At 42.2% G+C, this 20,314-nt stretch overlaps 1 protein-coding gene across 1 annotated transcript; it reads right to left on the bottom strand.

Annotated features, from left to right (window-relative positions):
- Nucleotides 1-5,945: 5,945 nt before the first annotated feature.
- Nucleotides 5,946-19,523, bottom strand: PROK2 (prokineticin 2). Its single transcript, XM_045507079.2, has 3 exons — nt 19,297-19,523; nt 15,836-15,961; nt 5,946-7,689 (listed from the first exon to the last, which is right to left on the bottom strand). Exons 1-3 carry the CDS (start codon nt 19,390-19,392, stop codon nt 7,585-7,587), a joined length of 327 nt encoding a protein of 108 aa, XP_045363035.2. The 5' UTR covers nt 19,393-19,523; the 3' UTR covers nt 5,946-7,584.
- Between the last annotated feature and the right edge of the window lie 791 nt (nt 19,524-20,314).

Here is a 20,314-nt window from a genome sequence, read left to right as displayed (position 1 = left end):
TACTTGGAGCCACAGCAGCCATTTTGCAACCATGAGAAGAGATACTGTCAACACTGTGAAAATAGCAGGTTAGAAAGATAAAAAGAGTAAACATCTATTTTAACACTGTTGAGCAGCTTACCCAATCAACCTCATATCTCTAGACTTTAGATTTCTGGTCTTGAAATAAAAACTGCTATTGCTTCAGGCACTAATATTCAAAAAGCCTGTTATTTGAAGTAACAATTAACTGCAGCAATACTTAAAATGACTCCATCCTCTCCATTCCCTTGATAGCTACGCCCGATACCCTGGAACTGCATATACACAAATTCTTAAAAATTAGACTTACTTAATTCACTTTTCCCAACTATCAGGTCATTTCAGCCTGCTGTTAAGTGTTAGATCAGCCTGGCTCTGGGAAAAATAATAGATTTGACTTGATTTCTTAGATTGAAATAAATCTGAAAGATTAAAAAATACTTATTACAAGGCCTGTTCTATTTAATTGCAGTTTATTAACCCTGTTATCATGATCAGTGCATTTTTAAGCTTTTGAGATAGTAAAATTTAGTTAAAGGAATCTGGAAACCCACCTGAATGAATCCATCTAATTCATAGGTACTGTAATGAGTAAGAGGCCACTTTCTCAGTTTCTTCTGCATAGCACAGGGAACTATGTTCAATAGCTTATAATAACCTTTAACGAAAAAGAATATGAAAATGGATATATGTATGTATATGCATGACTGGGATATTGTGCTGTGCACCAGAAATTAACACATTGCAACTGACTGTACTTCAATTAAAAGAGAAGAAAAAAAAAACAACAGCCAGTTTCTGTGTTGGGCAGTGCAGGGAACACAGGGATAAGGGAGGTCCAGCTCCCTTGCTAATGAGTTAGCAAGCTAATTGGAAAAACCTGGCAAACGTGCTCCAAACCAAAAATTAAGGCAGAATATGATATATGCCTGAAGGGAGATCTAGATAAAGAGCTCAAGATGAGGACAGCACACATTATAGTCCATTTCCTCGAAAGGGATCTAGGCAGCCTATCTCCAGTTGCCCAACAGAGGGAACAGGAAAAACCAGCAGACGGAACAAGATCTGTCCAGGTTCCTATCTTCCCCCTCCTGGATTCTTATTTTCCTTCTGACTACCCATTCTCCTTACTCTGGGCTCAATTTTCAAAACTAAGTTTTCTCAGGGAAATAAAACCACCCGATTCTCTCTTCAAAGTTTTCGGCTCCAGTTCCATGCAAATGCTCAATTGCCAGTAAGGGATGTGGTCATATTAACAGAAAAAGTTCATTATATGAGATCTTTTTGCAGCAAGAGCCAGCAAATTAAATTAGCAATGTCAGAAATGGATAGAAATCAAACAGGTAGCTCTCAAGAAGACTGCTTCCCTCTCCTCCCAAAGGAAGGGGGAGTAGCAGGCTTCCACTCCAGAAAAGGCTGCTTTGTGCTTTTGCTCCAGGGGAAAGGAGAAGTCTTAGTAGGTAATCATCCCACCCTGTATCCCGGTTGCAGGCATTTAAGATAAACGGCTTGAAATTTATATCTGAAAGCCTGAAGACTCGAAGCCGCTCCAAATTACATAGAGAAAACACACGCAAATGTTTTAAGTTGCAGTGTCAAGGCATAAATGCAATTCTCTTATTTCTCAGTAACATTAGAGACAGGTAAATTAAAGCTACTACCACCTGGCTTCTAGGAGGAATAATTTAGTCATTTATAAACTAAGTTGTAAGTGGATGGAGAACATGTAAACTGGTAGGAAAATGTATATCTAAAAATAGCACCTGATACATTTATATTACCTAAATTATGCCAGTCTGTGTAGCTTTCTAGGATGGAAATCTGATTTTCTGCCAGGATGGGATATTTAAGAAGTACACACGTTTTTTTGGTTAGAACCTGTGATGGAACTTGGAAGGTGCAATAAATGGTTTCATTTTCTTGAAGATACACAGATGGGCTGTAATTTTGAAAGGCTTTGAAAAATTATTAAAGTTTCAATGCCGACTTAATACATGCTTTATTAAAATATTCTCCAGAGATCGTGAAATTTAAAATGCATGAGGAGATGAAATTTTTCCTTGTCTTTTTTTAACATATCTTTTCCTCACATAGTTCCTAGTACTGACCAATTTGCATCGCAATATATTTAGTAGAAGAGAAAAAAGGGGGGAATAGGAAAGAAACCCTGTCACAGGTATTCATCTGGGAGAGTGATATACTAAATAGTATAAATGTACAGTGTGTCATTCTTTTAACCCACAGTCACGATCAGTTTAATTTGCATATCCATCTTGAGGAATTATGGGAGACCCAGAGCTATTTCTAGAATTTCATTTGCATAACTGTTCTAATCTTTTATGAGTAGGGTGACATGTGGTCTGACAAAAGATTTTATTTTAATTGGTAAGTTACTTTGTAAGTTTTCTAAAGATATTAGAATTAAACACCTTTAGATATATATTTAATTCCTGCCTCTATTGAAAGGAACACAATTATACAAAAGCATGATTAGCTTTCTGCTAATGGCATGTTACTTTTCTTTTTGCTAGTAGGAAAAACAGCTTTGTTCACTGAAAGTTTGTAATTCAAAGTTTTTTCTTTTGTTTCTCTAGCACCGTGTGGTGCAATTAAAATTCACTTAAACATCATAAGAAAACGTATGGTGGTTATGAGCCTTAGTGACTTCCCGTCTCCAGAATTTCTTAATTCGTGGGTTTGAGTTTGGAATAGTGGCAGCAAGAAATTTACACATTTTCTTAGCCTCTGGATTATTATTGTTCTGGTGACCAAAGTATGTAAGTGAGTCTAACCATTTCTGGTATGAAGACTCTTCTTCCATTTGGCTATCAATTTCTCATTAAGATATTCTTCCAAGATGGTGATAAAGATGAAAACTCCACTTTGGATGTTTTAACACTGACCGCTCTCCAGCCGCACACTCTTCTTTCCTTTCGAACCCAACCCCGGGTGAGCCAGCCCCAGCAGGGAGGAACTCTCACCTGGGCCCTGCCTCCCAGCCACAGCAAAGACTAAAACCAACCAAACTGGCTCGCTGCTGTCACTTTGGCCTGACTTGCACCTGCTGTATTCTCACTAGACAATCCCATGGTGCGAGTCCTGACTCTTGTCACATCCTCCCTGTGTGTGTGGCATCGTCAGTCCCAACATCCAAACCAATTCTGGAAGGGGGGAGTTGACCCCACCACCTTCTGCGGGGCAACCAGTAAACTGGAACACAAAAATAAAGTTTTTAAGATCACAGAATGAAGTATTAAGTATAACAAAATGATGCACTTTTGAAAAGAATGATTCTATTTGTACTGACTGGGGTACAAGTGGAAATGTTTTAACAGAGCCCCGGAATCAGAGTGGCTGTTTCTCTGGGCTTTTGGGTGGTGGCTTCAGTAGGTCATTCAGTGACCCAGCTGGTGGGTCCGCTCTACTACCTTTCCCAAGTGCCTTCTCTCTCTGGATCCAAAGTAGCCGGGTTCGTTGCTGCCCACTATTGGAGAGGAAGGGGAGTGCAACGTACTTTTTTAAGCAAGGGAGGCAGATCACTTCTGCCCACATTCCGTTGCTAAGAACGCAATCAGATGTCACATCTGGCTAAGGGCTGCTGGTGAATGCAGTCTCTAGACGTCTGGATGTGTGGCCATGTGCCCAGTGAAAACCTCTTGAGGGAGGGGCAGGGATAGAGAGAGAAGGAGAAGAGAGAGGAGAGAGGATGGAAGAGGGAGGAAAAAGAGAGAGAGAGAGAATGTGAGAATGAATGAATGAATTGTGGAAGACAACTGGAGGCTACCAATCATGCCTTCCATTCAGGGGTTTTCCTCTTCCCTCAACGAGTCCAGGAAAATTAACAGAGAATATTAACATGAGCTGTCCAAAGGACTAATGATTTCAGACAACATTTAACTCTCTAGAACTCAATCCCATAGTTACCAATATTTTTCCGTAAGCCTCTTACTTTAAGCAGCAAATATTTTCTTTTAAAATTTTATATGAGTAAATATTCATTCCTATGTGCACATCCTGTGCCTGAAAAACCTTGCTCCTCCACTTCAAACTCCAACTTGGGATTTCAAAAATATATCTCAAGGTGCAAATGATGCAACTGGCAAGGGATTAATTTTCAAAATATACAAATAGCTCATACACCTTAATTAAAAAAAAAAGGCAACCCAATTAAGAAATGGGCAGAAGACCTAAATAGACATCTCTCCAAAGACAACATACAAATGGCCAACAAGCACATGAAAAGATGCTCAACATCACTAATTGTCAGAGAAATGCAAATCAAAACTACAGTGAGGTATCACCTCATACCAGTTAGAGCCATCATTAAGAAGTCCATGAATGATAAATGCTGGAGAGGGTGTAGAGAAAAAGGAACTCTCCTACATTGTTGGTGGAAATGTAATTTGCTGCAGTCAATATGGAAAACAGTATGGAGATTCCTCAAAAGACTAAAAAGAGAGTTATCACATGATCCAGCAATCTCACTCCTAAGCATGTATCGAGAGAAACCTCTGATTCGAAAAGACACACACACCCCAATGTTCACAGCAGCACTATTTACCACAGCCAAGGCATGGAAACAACTTAATGTCCATCAACAGATGACTGGAGAAAGAAGTTGTGATACACACACACAGACACACACACACACACTATTGAGCTATACAAAAAAAAAGAACGAAGTAATGCCATTCATAACAACATGGATGGATCTAGAGATTATCATACTAAGTGAAGTAAGTCAGACAGAGAAAGACAAATACCATATGATATCACTTGTATGTGGAATCTCAAAAATATGATACAAATGCACTTATTTACAAAACAGAAAGAGAGTCACAGACATAGAAAACAAACTTATGGTTACCAAAGGGGAAGGGGGAGGGGGATAAATTAGGAGTTTGGGATGAACAGATACAAACTACTATACATAAAACAGATAAACAACAAGGTCCTAAGGTATAGCACAGGGAACTACATTCAATATCTTTTAATAACCTATAATGAAAAGGAATATATCCATGTGTAACTGAATCACTATGCTGTACACCAGAAACTAACCCAACATTGCAAATCAACTAAACTTCAATTTAAAAAAAAAAAAAAAGGTCCATTTGAGTTTGGTCCATAGCTTCTGGCATAAGATCTAATTCTGCCTTAGAAAGGATGTAATCCATTCACATTATTTACATCAAACTAGACTGCTGACTTCGTACTTCTTGTGTAAATTCTCACTTTGCCTTACTTTTAGAAATTCTGGCCTATGAAACCCCAACTTCAGTGAGAGACCATCCTGGGGACTAGAAGAAACAGCACCACCATCCCGACAGGGCAAGACTTTCTGCGCTTTGCTTAGAATTATTTAAAGACTCTCCATGAAGCATGATTACAAGTTTTTTTGAAACACTTATTTGGAAAGGTGCCAATTTTGCTAATGAGTTAAAAAATAATAACCAAAGAGAACTGTGAACTCCTCAGTGAAAATAAGAACCAAGGGGAGATGTAGCAAATGGCAAAGTTCTGTTTTTCTTTGAATGATAGTGGGTTGGTAGGTACAATTCTAAGTTTTCTACGCAGACTCCACAGTGGTTCTTTTGGCTGTGCACAAGTCGTCTATGTTTTTAGGTAGTGCTATACATAAAATCAAAATTTTATAAAAGTTGGTTATATGTCTTTTAACCTGGGGAAAAGTGGATGGTTGACCCAATCAAGTTTTCACCACTTATGAAAAAGGACGTGTTGAACATGATGTGAAAACAACACTGAGCAAAACTGATGTGTGTGTTACTGTCCTTGTAATTTCACTTGAGCTCTGTTTTTGTTTTCAGCAAACTCACTGAGGAATGTTTCTTTAACAGCAAACTAAAACAGAAGCAAAAATTAGCCTTCTATGACCAAGTATGATACTTAGTTCCGCAAAACCCCCTACCTACATCCCTGGGACACGTTACCCAAGGGGGAAAGTCACACGGAATGTACAGCTGTAAGCCCTGGCTGGGTAAATGGCTACAAAGTGGACAGATGTTTCTGCAACGGTTGGCAAGGCCACTGTTAGGCAGTTGAACACATTTCAGAAGTTGTTTTATTTGCAACGATGAATCCATTTACAATACTTGGCGGGTTTCTCCAGGCCGGGCTCCATCAGCATCGCCGTGGGGCCGGCCCCTAGCACCCTGCCTACCCACCTGCCTTCAGCAGCCCCCTCCTATCTGCTGAATCAGCACAGTGAAACCCCACAAGTCCACTCCCGATGACAGTCAGTTTTGTATGTCATCATGTCCCTTCATGCTCCAAAACCCCACCGATTGACACATTATTTATTGTACTACCTTAAAATTCATGCAAACACAACTTTCCTGTGTGTAAAATGAAAACGGACACATCGTTCGTGCTGGGTTACCCATTTTGGAGTCTCGACCCATTTTTGAATGTGGGCTAGACAGAAATCCGCTCGTAATAAAAACTGACAACTGTGACAAAAATAAGGATATAATATTAAAAATAAATCAAATGATATACAATACTGTCCTTATTCTGATACAGAATTTTTACACGGCAATATTGGTAAGGATACAAATGGCAGGATGTCAGGCAATGCATTACAACAGACCTTTGGGTTACAGGTAAAGTTTAAATAACAACTTAATACTGATTTAAAAATAGCAACTAGTGTTATGCCAGATTAAAATCAATACTTCCTCTTCAAGTAACATTTTCTGGAACACCTCTAACTATGAGACTTTTGTAAAAAAAAAAAAAAAAACCTTTATAAAAAGAGAAAGAAACAAATGCAATATTGTATTGGCAAAGTCTTAAAAAAAAAAATCCCTAATCTAGGTATCTGGCCTAAACTACTTTGACTTTCCATTCTTTCTGTGCTCACGAGTCAAACGGCAGACCTGCAGTCCACCTGCACAGACAGATTCAGGGAAAGCTCAGAAGCACCCCAACCTCCACGCCACACAAGACAAGTCTGGGGTGTCTGGTCCAATGACACATTCTTTTCACTGTTTAAGTATCAGGCAAAAAAGCTTGATTCTCATCAGTGATTCTGCAGGCAAAGTAAAGAATACGGACCGCCCCACTTTAAAATGCTGGAAGGTCAGGGAGGGAAATGGTGAAGGATAAAATGAAAGTCTTAAAATTCTTTGAGGAGTGAGGAGAAGAGACCAAGGGGCACGTGTGCATGCGGTGAGGCAGGGCAGGGCAGAGAGTGCTGAAGGAAAAAAAAAGTTTCTAAGACAAAATATCAAATTCCCATTCTCCTCACTTTTACGAAAATGGGTGAGTTACTGGGGTTAGAAAAAGCCAAACCAAACCAAAACACCAATAGGGGAATGAGAACTGCTTCCATAATGCCCTGCATTTTACATTTCTATCCAAATCATAAGTCTTCTTTCAGTTCAAAAAATCATTTACAAATCAAAGAGAGATATGTTACTTGGAAAGTTGAGGAAGCAACTGCATTTCTTTCTGGCATTTAAACAAATGTTTGGCACAATCACAAGAGACTTGACATACATCACGTGGCTGTTCATATTTCAAGTTTCTGCCCCCAAGTGATTACTTCCGGGCTAGACAGATAAATCGGTTAAAGGAAGTCCGTAAACAGGCTAAGCCAGGCATACAGGGACATGTGTGGTGCATTCTCCGCCCCAAAAATGGAACCTAAAACCAAAAAGAAAACTGTGTCAGAGCAGGAAATTTTTCTTTTAAAAAACTATTTTTGAGCAATCTCTGAATAACAATAGCTAGTGTTTACTGAGTGTTAAGTATTCATCAAGCAACAGACTCCGCACTTTTTTATGTTACCCTTTCCCAGCCTTACACCCCCCTGTGAAGATGGCAAATAAGCAAATTATACCCATTTTACAGATGAAAGACTGAGGCACAGAGAGATTAGTCACTTGCCCAAGGTCACATATCCAGAACTTGAAGCTTGGCTGGCAGCCGGACCTGAGAGACCAAGCTCTTAACCAGCCATCTACACCGCCTTTTACTTTTTCTTATTTTAATTATTTTCAGCGCATCCCATTGCTGAAGTTCCTTGAGGAGAGCATAACGTGAGAGGCATGTCCCCACCAATACAATCAGCAGATAAAAGCTCACCGCCAATGAAGAATTGATAAATTCACACATCTGTGCGAAGATGTGAGAAGTCGAAATTCTGGATGGGGCAGGAGGAGGAAGTAACAAGAGGAAAATCAGGGAAGGAGGCCTGCTCGTCTGGCAGAGATGGGACAGAGGAAACCCGGCCTAGGCAGAGCCGGCAGTGAAAGGTCAGCTTCATTCCAAGAGCCCTTCAACTGATGTTTTGGAGGGCCCTGCTCACGCCTCGGGTGAAGCTGGGTGGAGGAGCGTCAACTAGCAGCTGGTGCGATGGTTCTCTTTGCCGGGGACAACGGGAGCACCCTCCAACATGCATGTTTTCTGGAGGCAAAGAGCAAAAACCATTCTCCCTCCCCCACGAATGGTGCCCCCTCGACAATCCGCCTGCTTGGCAAGTTATAGGGAGAAAGTTTAACCCCAGGCCTGGAGGCGGTTGGTCGATATTCAACAAAATGGGATGGCAAGCTACCCGATGCAGGGTGATGTGAGGGAGGCCAGCCATTACAGATTCACGCCTCAGGGATCCCTCTCCAGTTTACACACCACAGGGAGATGCACCCTTCCTGCTTCCCAGCTCAAACGCTTCACTCAGTACCATTCTAGTGTTGGATCTCCTGCTCTACCTAGACCACCAAAACAGGCCTCCCCAAACCACCTTATCTGACTTTAGGAGAAAATCTGAGCTGCACCTCCCAAATGCCTTCGAAATAATTTCTTTATACATCAAACCAAAGGCTGTCTGCAGACAGTGGCAGAACCATTCTAACCTTATTTGCAGGTTGAACTGATAAAATGGACCCAAGGCTATGGTAGCAATAGCGGTCAAGGCTAATTATTCTGGGCCTTATCTTTGGATGCTACCATGTTCGTGTTCTTCTTACCTCCTTTTTCCTTTTTCTTCTCTTCCTCTTTCTTCTTTCCTGCCTCCCATTTCCAAAATGGTTCTGGAAGGGCCAGGGAGACGGTTGAAATCAATAAACACTAAGGGAAGAAAGGGAAATGGCAGGAGGGCGGGGGGGGGGGACGTGGGGAACAGGCAGAGCCATCCCAGCTCCTTTGTCTTTTCCCAAGAGCCCGGCTGTCAAGGCTCTAACGATGTGTCTACACATGGGCACTGTGGCCGCTGGTTCCGTGCAAGACTTGTGCTAGAATGGTTCTGTCACTGTGTGTGTCAAAGGGCCCACGGGTGGCCGGCTCATTTGTTGCTAACGAGACTACATCAGAGGAGGTGGGCGCAGCAGGGACGGCTCGGACAATTACACAGGGATCGTATGAGATGTGATAACCCCCGACCTTTACGAGCCTTTCTGACCTCAAGACTCTGAGCGCTTCGTCTCACCAAGCCCCAAACTACTGCCCGAACCAGCGGTTCTCAATTTGGGCTGATTCTGCCCCAACACCCCCAGGGGACATCTGGCAATGTCCAAAGACACTTCTGTGTGTCTCAAGTCGGCGAAGGAGGCAGTACTACCAGCATCTAGTGGGTAAAGGCCAAGAATTTTGCTAAACATCTTACAACTCACGGGACTGTCTCCACAGCAAAGAACTATCTGCTCTATAACAACGGTGCCAAGGTTGAGAAAAACTAACACAGGCAGCAACATCCAGGGAAAAGGAGTCTGGAATAAGTGAACTCCAACTATGATAAGCATATACACAGAGAACACTGAGCATCTTTCTTTTATCCATTCATTCCACAGACATTTATCTAGACATTTATTGAGTGTCGCCAACACATCAGGCCCTATTTCAGGTGCTGTGGATACAGCGATGAACAAAACAGGAAAGGCCTCTGCTCGTCACGAACTTAAATTCTAATGACATGTGCCCAGTAAGGTAGTTTCAGCTATGAAGCAGCGCCCTCGTGGTTTCACTCCCATGCTTTGTGCATCTCGACACAGCGGTCACTCTTTGGCCTGGCACGTGGGTTGTCAGCAAAAGCAGCAGACAAGAAAAATCAGGCTGGCGGCCCGCCACGGGCCAGGCCTCATAAAGGCATCATGCGTGAATGTCACACCAAAGCCGGGGGCCAGATTTATGCCTCGTTGTGACACAAGCTAAGTGGCTGCCTCTTGAAAAGTGGAGGAACGTGCCTGACTGAGGTCGCCCAGCTAGAAAAGGAACATGTCACCGTCAGACTCGGCTCCAGCTTCTTCCACATATCACCAAGGCCCAGACTCCAGGCTCTTGGAAGAACAGGACGGTTACTTATGAGAGCATAGCATTCAGCCTGGTATGCAGGACACACTCAAAGAAATGTTTGTTAAATGCCTATCTCCCACTCCCACCCCCACCATCAGCTGTGAACTCCCTGGAAGGCAAAAAGGTGATCTTCTCAGGTCTTGGGGCTCCCCCTCAGCCTCAGCCCCCCAGCCACCTCTGATCAATGCCACCAAGTCTGAAAGCCAAAGTTCTTGCTTACGTAGGGTCCCCCTGGGGTCTAGAAGGGGCCCTGGCAATGAGATCACAAGTCTGTGTTTTTGTGAAACCTTCAAAACATCTTTTTATTACTGTTTTTCTTATGCAGGGCACCAAGATACTGTAAGAGTCAACGTAGATGTGTCCGCATTGAATTTAATGGAGTGATTAGATTGACCTGCAGGCCCCCTTATACTTGGATGTACTTTTCTTATTCTTATCCTTTTTCAAGATCCAGCCTGTGTTTCTCCCTCCCTCCCTGGAGCCTCTCTTCACTGGGCCAGTCTGTAGCTGTTTTCGCCTTCCTTTTTGCCTCTGAGCTCTTAACCACACAGACATGATACACTCTGCAGACACCTGTCAGGGTCGTAACTGGCCCAGTCGCTTCCGGCTCTACGTCCACGGTATAACAAAGCTAGAAGGTGCCTGACAGTCACAAGTGCAGGAGAAGTGTTCCCAGAAGATGCATCTTCAGATTTACAAAGAGAGCCAGTTTTGTTACAACTTTTTCAACAGAAGTACACAGTTCAAAAAAATTCAAATGGTATAATAATGGATACAACAAAAATGACAAGTCCCACAGTCCCGCAGTTTCTGGTTTTAATAACTAAGAAGAGGGCCACTGTATCTTAACCTGGTAAAGTTTTAAACTGATCCTTCTAAGTTTTGGGGGGCTAGGTATATATTCACACAACGCTAAATAACACAATTATTTATCTGCTCCCCTCCTGTGAGTCTAGGGTTAACCTGGGGCTTGGGCTGATGGAGGCGGACCTGATGGGAACCTGGGCCTCCCACTGAACTGTGTCCCCAGGAAAAGTAAAGAAAAACAGGGAGCAGTGGGTCAGTCTCACTGGTTGTGTGAGCTGCACTTGGGGTGGGGGAGCTGTTGGCATGCAGGCCTTGAACTCCTGGGATTAGGAGGGCACAAAAGATTTGCAAGAAATGACAGTGGTAATTTCTGTGGGTCAAGGGGACCCCACGCACACCCCAGCAATCATGTGTGGCAGCCACAAGCACCCTGGGCGGATGAGAGGGCAAAAGCAGCTGTGTGCTCGGGTAGCCGGTGGGTTCCCGAGGACGCTGCGTCCTGTGAGGCTAAGTGAAGCATTAGATAGGGGCGCTCAACCGAGGTGACTCCAGCCCCCTCCAACACTCACCTACCCCCGCCCAGGTGACACGGGGCAATGTCTGGAGACGTTTTCGGTTGTCACAGCTGGGACAGAGGTGCTACTGGCATCTAGTTGGGCAGAGGCCAGGAATGCTGCTAAACATCCCACAGTGCTCAGGGCAGCCCCACAACAGAGTTACCCAGCCTAAGATGTCAGAAGAGCCCAGGTTGACAGACTCTGTACTGGACTAAAGCACATTTATGTCTTAGGAGTCTCTCTGCCAACCTGAACCTGTAATCATAGCCATGAAGCTGCCCTGGGAGATCAAACCGAAACAGTGGCTCTTGATATCCGTGATAGGAAAGATGACAAAATTAGCATATTTTGCTTTCTTCTGTCCATCTTTTGCTAAATATTGAAGCTATGTTAGTTATAGTTTAGTTAGTATTTTTTAAATGTGATAATCTATTCTGAAATTATGTTTATAATGTTTCCTCACAGGCTGGTTCTAAAACAGGAACAGCCAATAATTTTTAAAAATCTTCCTTTTATTTTTTTTTCACACAAACAAGACCCAGGTTTTAATTTGAAAATTTTTTCTTCAGAAAAGGAAAATGTATTAGTCAAGTTTTAAGGTATAGCTAAAAAATAAAAATAACTAATGCTAAAAATGTTAACATAAAAATGGGACAAAAGTTTAAAACAAGATTAATTTTTGAAGGAAACATAGTTGTTTAAATTTAAAAATTTTTATAGAATATAAGCAGTAAAAGTATTAGTCACGTAATTACAAATTGCAAAGCCAATGAGTAATCAGAAGAGGATGGGAAAAGTTAATCTTTGTAAACTCCGAAAGTGTGGATATTAATAGAAATTAGTGTTTCTTTGCTGTACAGCACAGTATTCCCAGAAGACATATGATTTAGTAATACATTCTGAACTGTTAAGAAAAAAAATCAACCATTGAAAATTAATACATGTTAAAACTATTATTTGCCTGAAAATGTGTTTAGAAAACACGCACCTATTCTTCTTAGGTACACTCACATTTCATTCTATTTTGAATTATCAAATGTGACGTTTCACACTTTAAAATTACAAAATCATAGCCTAGCAGTGGCTGTGAACTCTGTAAGTTAATTGATACATCTGAAATAAAACAGTAAACTGAACTCAGTGGCCACCAATTCCTATCTACAGGTCTCGATTTCACTCATCAAATACTGCTCACTTTTTCAAAATAAACAAACAACTGTGATTCATGTCTAAGCCAAACTAGAGCAGAAAGTTCAAATCTTGAACAGGTATAGTCCTCACCTATTCAAAGCCTTGTGTTTACAAACACTAATCCTTGTGACCACAATTGAAATTAATCCACTTTTTTTTTCAAACAAAACAAAACAAAGAGAAAACTGGGAGGAAAAAAGTAATGAATGTATCCATACAGTGTCTATCTACATTTTTATCATCTACTAATGAGCCAGAAAGTTTAAAGTGGAGTTTCACCAGGATATATTTACAACAAATTATTTACTTGAGTTGTTTTGAACAGAATATAGTTGAAAGAGACTCTGGAAGAACCAGGTTTTCACCAGGACAGGTTAAGTTCATCCAGAAACAAGTGACAACTCTAGGACTAAAAATAGGTCTTTGAAATGACCTTTGAAAATGTTTTCAAGACAGAAAAATACTCAATGTGAAAAGCTGTAACACTGCATTCTAAAAACATATTTCAAGTGCACATCCAAATAGGGGGTAGGTTCAGATCTGAGATTAAAATCTTATTACTTTTTAGTACTCCAGTTTTTTCATCACTTATTTCTACTATGAAAGCCATAATCTGTTATTACAAACTTCGTTATTAAAACTATGATTAAAAACAAAAAAACAAAAAAACCCAGCACAGAGATATACCTGGGTTTCTGGGAGAATGACTTTACTTTCAGAACTGACCTGGCACTAAACCTGAATGAGAAAAACTATAGGAACTGGGGAAACAGAATCTGGTTCTCTTTCCAAAACGTCTCAGATTTGGAAAACTCATCGAAACTGCAGGATGAGACAAATTCCAGCTCTGAACTGTTAATCCCTCATCTCAGCGAATGCCTTCCCTACACAAACCAGCTTTGGTTAATTGCACTAAAAAATATTCAAATAAAGCACAAAGACAGCTTTCACAGAAGGAGGAGAGAATACATGTGTGGTTAGGACCACACAGAAGACAGAGTCAGAAAGAAGCGAAAGCCAGAGCCTGCCCTCTGACCTACGCCCAGTGACCTCGGCCAGTTACGGAGCCTGTAATGCTGTCGTACAGAGATGTGACCAAAACAAACGCGCTTTGCAGGCTTGTTGTATTAAACGACAACCACATACACAACATTCGGTTTCGAGTGTCTGCTACATCACGGCATTCAACAAGTGGCAACCGTTATTGCTATTTACACAAAAATAGCTCCCCAGACACTGTCACCCTTCACGCATTTCAGCAAAGTGGCTTCGTGATCCTAGGACCTAAAGCATGTAAGATTATACTAAAGCTGGACGAAGACAACACGATTCTTAAAGGAGAAGGCTGAGTTAACAGTAAACTTCTCAGCGACAGCGACTCAAATCACAAAAGATGACTCATGCTTGATAAGGTTGATGAAAAAAACTGAGATCAATGCCAAAGGGCCAGCCTTACCTCCCCTGGGCGGCAGTCAGGCACTGAGACAGACAACCAACGGTTTAAAACCCTTTCCTGTCTCAAAATGGCCAGGAATAAAAGGTGCATATCATGCTGAAAGACACCACGTCTCCAACAGTAAAACCCTGGGGGAGGGGCAGTGGTCTAAATGTAACAGGAAGCATTTCTCAAGGAAACCACAGGACAGCCAAATTCCGTCTTCACATGGGTCCCAACCACCAGTGTCCCCATTACAGCGCACAGGGTAAAACCCAAGCCAATTTATTTCCTTATGTCCTTTTGAGAGAGTCAAAATATGAACTGTCATCTGTGACTGGAGTGCAGGAAAGATGTTTGGCTCTACTACAGTTTTGAACCCTAAGCCACATGCGCAGAGGAAAAAAAAAAGGTAGAAGACGGAATTCAGTTTGCTTTGAAAACATTCAACCTATTTTGGGGATGAGAGTAGACGATGTGACAAGAGAACACTGCAGAGGACTGAACTCGCCTCCATCAAGCCACCAGGCCTGGGATGTGGCCCTCAGCAGCCGTGGACCTCCCGTAACCACTTGGTAAACAAGGATGTGGGGCGAAGAGACCAAGGCACCCTCGACCTGGCATCCCTGGGGGATGTGGCTGGGACCACACTGCGCTTCAGACGTTTTTAACCCAAAGGGCAAGGGCTCTCCAGGCTCCACACGCTTCTCTGCTCCCTCCTGTCTGCCACCCACCCATTCCAGAAATAACACAGACCTGCCTGGCCCTGCACACAGGGGCACATGCAACCCCCCGGGGGACACAGCCTCTAAAGCCCCGCGCAGTCCTGCCATCAAACCGGCGGTCCTGCCGCTTCCTGTCTATGCCTTTTCAAAAGTGCTGTTTTAGGTCACTGTGACACTGAGCTGTTACATAATAAAATAAATTGGAAAGCGAAACATCATCAACCTCTAGGACTGTGAACATGTGTCCTGTAGACAGAGCCAAAACATAGGACTTTCAAATTAAGATACAATAGTAAATGTATCATGAATGATTTTCTGCAAAAAGACCAAAACACAAACTTCTTGATTTCTGCCTTTTCAGTGGGTCTGACATTAACCCTCTTTTCATGAACTTTTATACTCTGATTTCTGCAAAGACACATACATGGTATTTTATTTATATAATACATATAAATTAAATTTTATTTTTATGTATAAAAAATTTTAGGATATCTGTATATCCTAAAAAATTTTAAGCAAATATGCATGTTTCAAATTATTTTTATGAAATGTGTCTAACACTACGAGAGCCATGATATGCAAATGTTCAGTAGAAGAAGGATGGTAAAGGATACAATTCTTTACAATGAAAAGGGAGAGGAGAGAGGAGGCGGCTTTCCACCGTCATCTTCTCTGACTTCCAATTTCAAGCATTTTTACCTTGCGTTTCATGTCATATAGGCCTTACTCAGAGGGGACAGACATTGCAATGTAAGAGAACCACCATGAATACAAATATATACACTAACTTTACGAGTCAGCGGATGGCAGGTGTCTCCCACTTTGCCCATTGGTGTGCAAATCCGTATGCTCTTAACCCAGATACTAACAGCACAGCACATGCCTCCACCACACTGGGGGTCCTTGTCGCAGGCCTGAAATGCAACAGACAGACAGATAAATACAGATAATGGGGACGACTCAGGCTCCAGGGATCTAAAATTAGCAGTAAAAGAAAATGTTCTCTTAATATCCAACCACTATGATTTTAATAATCACACATATAAAAAAGAACTGTAATCTTCATTCACTTGAACATATTTACAATAAAACCTGATCGGAAGAGATTTTCCTACTTGTTGAAAAATAGCCTAAAAATGGTCCACACATTGTGAAAATTCTAAATACAAGACTTAAAGAAAAAACAAAAGCAGCTCTTTTTCTAGTGTTTTATGGCTGAATTGGCTTTGAACTTGAAGAATGAGTCTCTATTAGTCTTTTACCATAAATAGCTGTTAGGAACTACATAAATCAAATCACAAGATTTTATGTCTATTAACTGCAGAATATATTGGGCCCAATTTTAAGAAGGGATTTAAATGGTCTCTAAATCTGGCATGAAATGCTCCAGACCCATAAAGGCACTGATGTAAATTTTAAAAGTACAATTCATTTTCCCTTTAAATATTTGCATTTTGGTCACAAGACTCAATGTTTCTCACACCACTGACTTGATTTTCACCATTTCCTTCTGAAAGAAAGAAATTTCCTAGGTTAGAATGGACAGTCCAAGACTTTCACCTTATATTACTTTTTTTTTTTTCAGATGAGTAACTTGCAAAAAGGAAATTACTGTACATATGTGTACATTACAAAATTAGCTGAATTATTCTATAAGATTCATCAGATTTAGAAATATACATGACAGATGCAATTATCAACAGTGATTACTCAAGGCATTTGTTCTAATATAAAAATTGTAAATACGTATAATCAAAGAATCAACTTCGGAGTGATTTCCATACTTGACTAAGTAAATAATGAAGTCTAAACTTATTTGCATGAAAATACATCTGAAGAACTATTGTTCTCTCCTAGAACCAACCATAAATAGGATGCTTTGTTTGAGTACTGTGCAGTAATCTGTTTTGCTAGCAATAAGGTAAAGACATCCTGTGTTACGTATGAAAGAACTAAAAAGTCTGTAATTTAGACACAAATTTAAATGTAGATTTAATAGAAACAACTAAAACACGTCTTCAAAGTTCTTAGTTTTGGGGACAGCTATAACTTCTTGAAACATAAATATGTGGGCACACCTTCATTTATTATTTTTCATTAAATGTGATCAACAATCTTTCTTGCTTTAGAGTTTTTTTTCCCCCTCCATTAGAATTTTTTCCTCAGGCTATTTAAAACAGTATCTGGATGAAAACTACAATTTTCATCTTGAGGTGTTTGGACATTTATAAGAAAATACCTAAACATTTCCACTTTCCAATTTTTATCTGTATGCCAGAAATCACGTGTATGTAGCCATTACATTCCATAAGTGAGTTGTTCAGTATACAATCTTTTCCAATATGGTTTTAACAAATCTATGTGGACATATAAATCAACTTTTAAATAACTACATATATTACCAAAAAAAGTAAATATTTAAGGTGAAGGTTTCGGGCAATATTTTATTTCAACAGATGCTCAAGACCAGGAATTTCGAAGTCCCACTAGCTCTTTTAATAAGACAATCAAAATCCAGCCAGTATCTCTTAAAACTCAGTCAATCACTTGGATGTTTAACATCCCAGAGATGATAAATTTAGATAAGTTTCTGAGTTTTTCATTTGACTCCAGATGGTTCCTGTCATGGAAACATTACATTTCTTTATTGCCATGTTGTTTTAGAGAAATTTTTTTTCATTCTTTTTTTTTTGTTGTTGTAACACTGATTTAAAACAACAACAAAAACAACACAGAGAATTATATAGTAAGCCCAGTCTAAACTTTTAACAGAAAAACAGTGTGATAAAATTTCATTTTGTAACAAAAACACTTTGGTTCTTGAAAATATTTACAAAGAATTGCATAGGTTTATATATTTTTAATTAGACAGCTGTTTCCTAATGCCCTTCATCTTGAACCCACTGCAGATCTATTCAGATAGTGCTGTCTTGTGAATGGAACAAAAAGATACTTCTATCACAAAGGAATTTTGGGCTCAGAGGATTAGGAGAAATTTAAAATGAGCCAGCAGGGGAAGAAGGAGGGCAAAAAACCTAACTAATCATGTTTCAATTCTCATGTATTAGAAAGACCTGTAAAAACTTTTTTCAACCACACAGACTGACAAAGATATTCAAATACATTTTAAAAAATCTATTCTAGTAAATATCTCAATGCTTATAATTAAATATCTATTGGCTGTAACCCAAATGTCTATTGGCTGTCACAAAAGACTGTTACAGTACAAGGACTTTAAAAAAGCTGTAAGCCTATTAACATAGAGACAACGGAGCTTAATTTTCTCAAGACAGTGCCATTTCCCTTAAATTTAAATTTTATTTCATTATGTTATGTATCATCATTTCAAACAGAAATTTTATTTCAGCCATCTTCTGTGCACTGAGATATTTGAAATGGTTTAATGGAAGTGTAAAATAATTTCAGACTTAAAAGAAGAGTAAAGCACTTGAACAACCAGGAAATAGTAGCGGTTTTTCCATTGTTGGTGTAAAGTAGACAAGACTTTTTTTAATCCTGTGCTGTAAACTCATCCTTCAGATCCACACAAAGAAAATTGCTGGTGGAAGCAGGAGAGAACTGAACGAGTTCCTACTTCCAAAAATGAGGAAGACATCTATCTAAACTGAAACATCTACATGGCAACCTACTCCGTTATTATGCCGAAGTGGAAAACTTTTACAGGGAGAACTTCAGGACGCTTGGAAACAAACAACCAACCTGGACCCCAGAAGGAACTGTTCATATTGCTTTCCAAAGTGCACATAACTTGGCCTCAGATCAAGTTATTTGCAAGGGTTTCTGCGGAGGCTGCATTTGGGGAGCAAACTCCTTGATTACAGAATTAAGACCCGCTGGATTTGGGGGTATTCGTCTTGCCCCTTTACATTTCAGGAAGAGACCCTCAAATTTTAAGGAGACTTGAAGGTCTGAGAAAAGTGCTTGAGAAGATCCCGAAAGGAAACTTCTTTCAGCTTAAGAGAAAAACAGACCAAACGGGGAGAGAGGGGAAAGCAAGCGGGAGAAGGTGGTGATGAAGGTGGTGGGGTGAGACAGCGGTCACTTCTCCTCCTGGGCGCGCCCGAAGTCCCCGCTGCCCGCTGCTTTGCGAGCAGGGCATTCTCCAAGTGCGCCAGGGGGCGACCGGGGCAGGTGTCCCCCGCCTCCCCGTCGCGGTCCCCCTCCGGAGCCCTCACAGCGCGTGGCAGGCGCGCATCCCCGGCGTACAGGTGCGCCCGGGGCCGCTTACCCCGGTGATGACGGCGGCGTCCCCGGCGGGGGGCGTGAGTAGCAGCGGCGGCAGCAGAAGCAGGAGCAGCAACCGGGCGCAGCGCGGGCTCCTCATGGTGCCCTCGGGCCTGGGTGGCGGTTCGGGGGCCGTTAGGGGCGCGCGGGCTGGAGCGCGGAGCGCCGAGCGGCGGGCGGACGGCTGGCGCGAGCCTGCCGGCGGTTATAAAGGCGAGCCCCGCCGTGACTCACGCCGCCGCCCGGCCGGCCGCACGCGCGGGGGCCACGGCGCGGACACACCCCCCCCCCGCGCCCAGGCAGCCCGGCCGGCGTCCCAGCCGCGCACGTGCCGCCGCGGCCCTCCGCGCCCCCGCCCCGGGCGCCACGCAGGCAGCGCCCCCTGCGCAGCGCTCCGCTCCCCGCGGGCCCCTCGCCTCCCGCCCGCCGCCGCCGCCGCCTTCCGCACGCGCCCGCATCGCTTTTGTGATCCGAGACACCCTCCTTTGCTGTCCTGGTTTCCCGAGCTCCACGTGCTCAGCGCCCCAAACTTGCAGCTCATTTGCTCTCCAGATGTTTCAGGAGCGCCTACTACGTGCTAGGCGCGCGGGGTGGGGGTGGGGGGCTGGCTCACCGGGGCGGGGGAGTAAGGGAGGGGACAAGAGCCACTGAGTTGGTTCATTTGTTTGGCGGGTCTTTTCGGAGCGCCCGCTGTATACTATCTACTTCCACTGGGTCTGTCCTCAGGGTCCAGTAACCCAACAGAAAAGACAGACATCAAACACACACCCTGGAAACGTGGAAGAGGGGGAAAAGGAACAAAGGGAGGGCAGAATGACTCCTCATCCCATATCCCTGACGACACTGAGGGGTTTGTCCCTCCAGCTGTGGGAGTCCAATTTCTTTCTTTCATTCTAAATGCTGTCCCTTTCTGCTTACATCTGTTCCCGACCCTCTCTCCTCTGTGATTTTCCTCGCATGCATTTCCTCCCTTTAACAATGCGCCAGCTTTAGGATGGTGCCAAAGCAAAATGAGATTCCCC

The sequence above is a fragment of the Camelus bactrianus genome, chromosome 17 (assembly GCF_048773025.1).
Source record: "Camelus bactrianus isolate YW-2024 breed Bactrian camel chromosome 17, ASM4877302v1, whole genome shotgun sequence".
In the NCBI taxonomy this organism is placed as follows: Eukaryota; Metazoa; Chordata; class Mammalia; order Artiodactyla; family Camelidae; genus Camelus; species Camelus bactrianus.
This window is presented reverse-complemented; position numbering and strand designations above follow the sequence as displayed.

What these genes read in the sequence shown, in the direction of transcription:
- PROK2 (XM_045507079.2), bottom strand. Translation starts at nt 19,392, where the DNA reads ATGAGGAGCCCGCGCTGCGCCCGGTTGCTGCTCCTGCTTCTGCTGCCG. An exon ending in ACGCCGCCGTCATCACCGGG is followed by an intron (nt 15,962 to 19,296) that starts GTAAGCGGCCCC and finishes GTTGCATTTCAG; the next exon opens with GCCTGCGACAAGGACCCCCA. An exon ending in GCCATCCGCTGACTCGTAAA is followed by an intron (nt 7,690 to 15,835) that starts GTTAGTGTATAT and finishes TTTTGGTTTTAG; the next exon opens with GTTCCATTTTTGGGGCGGAG.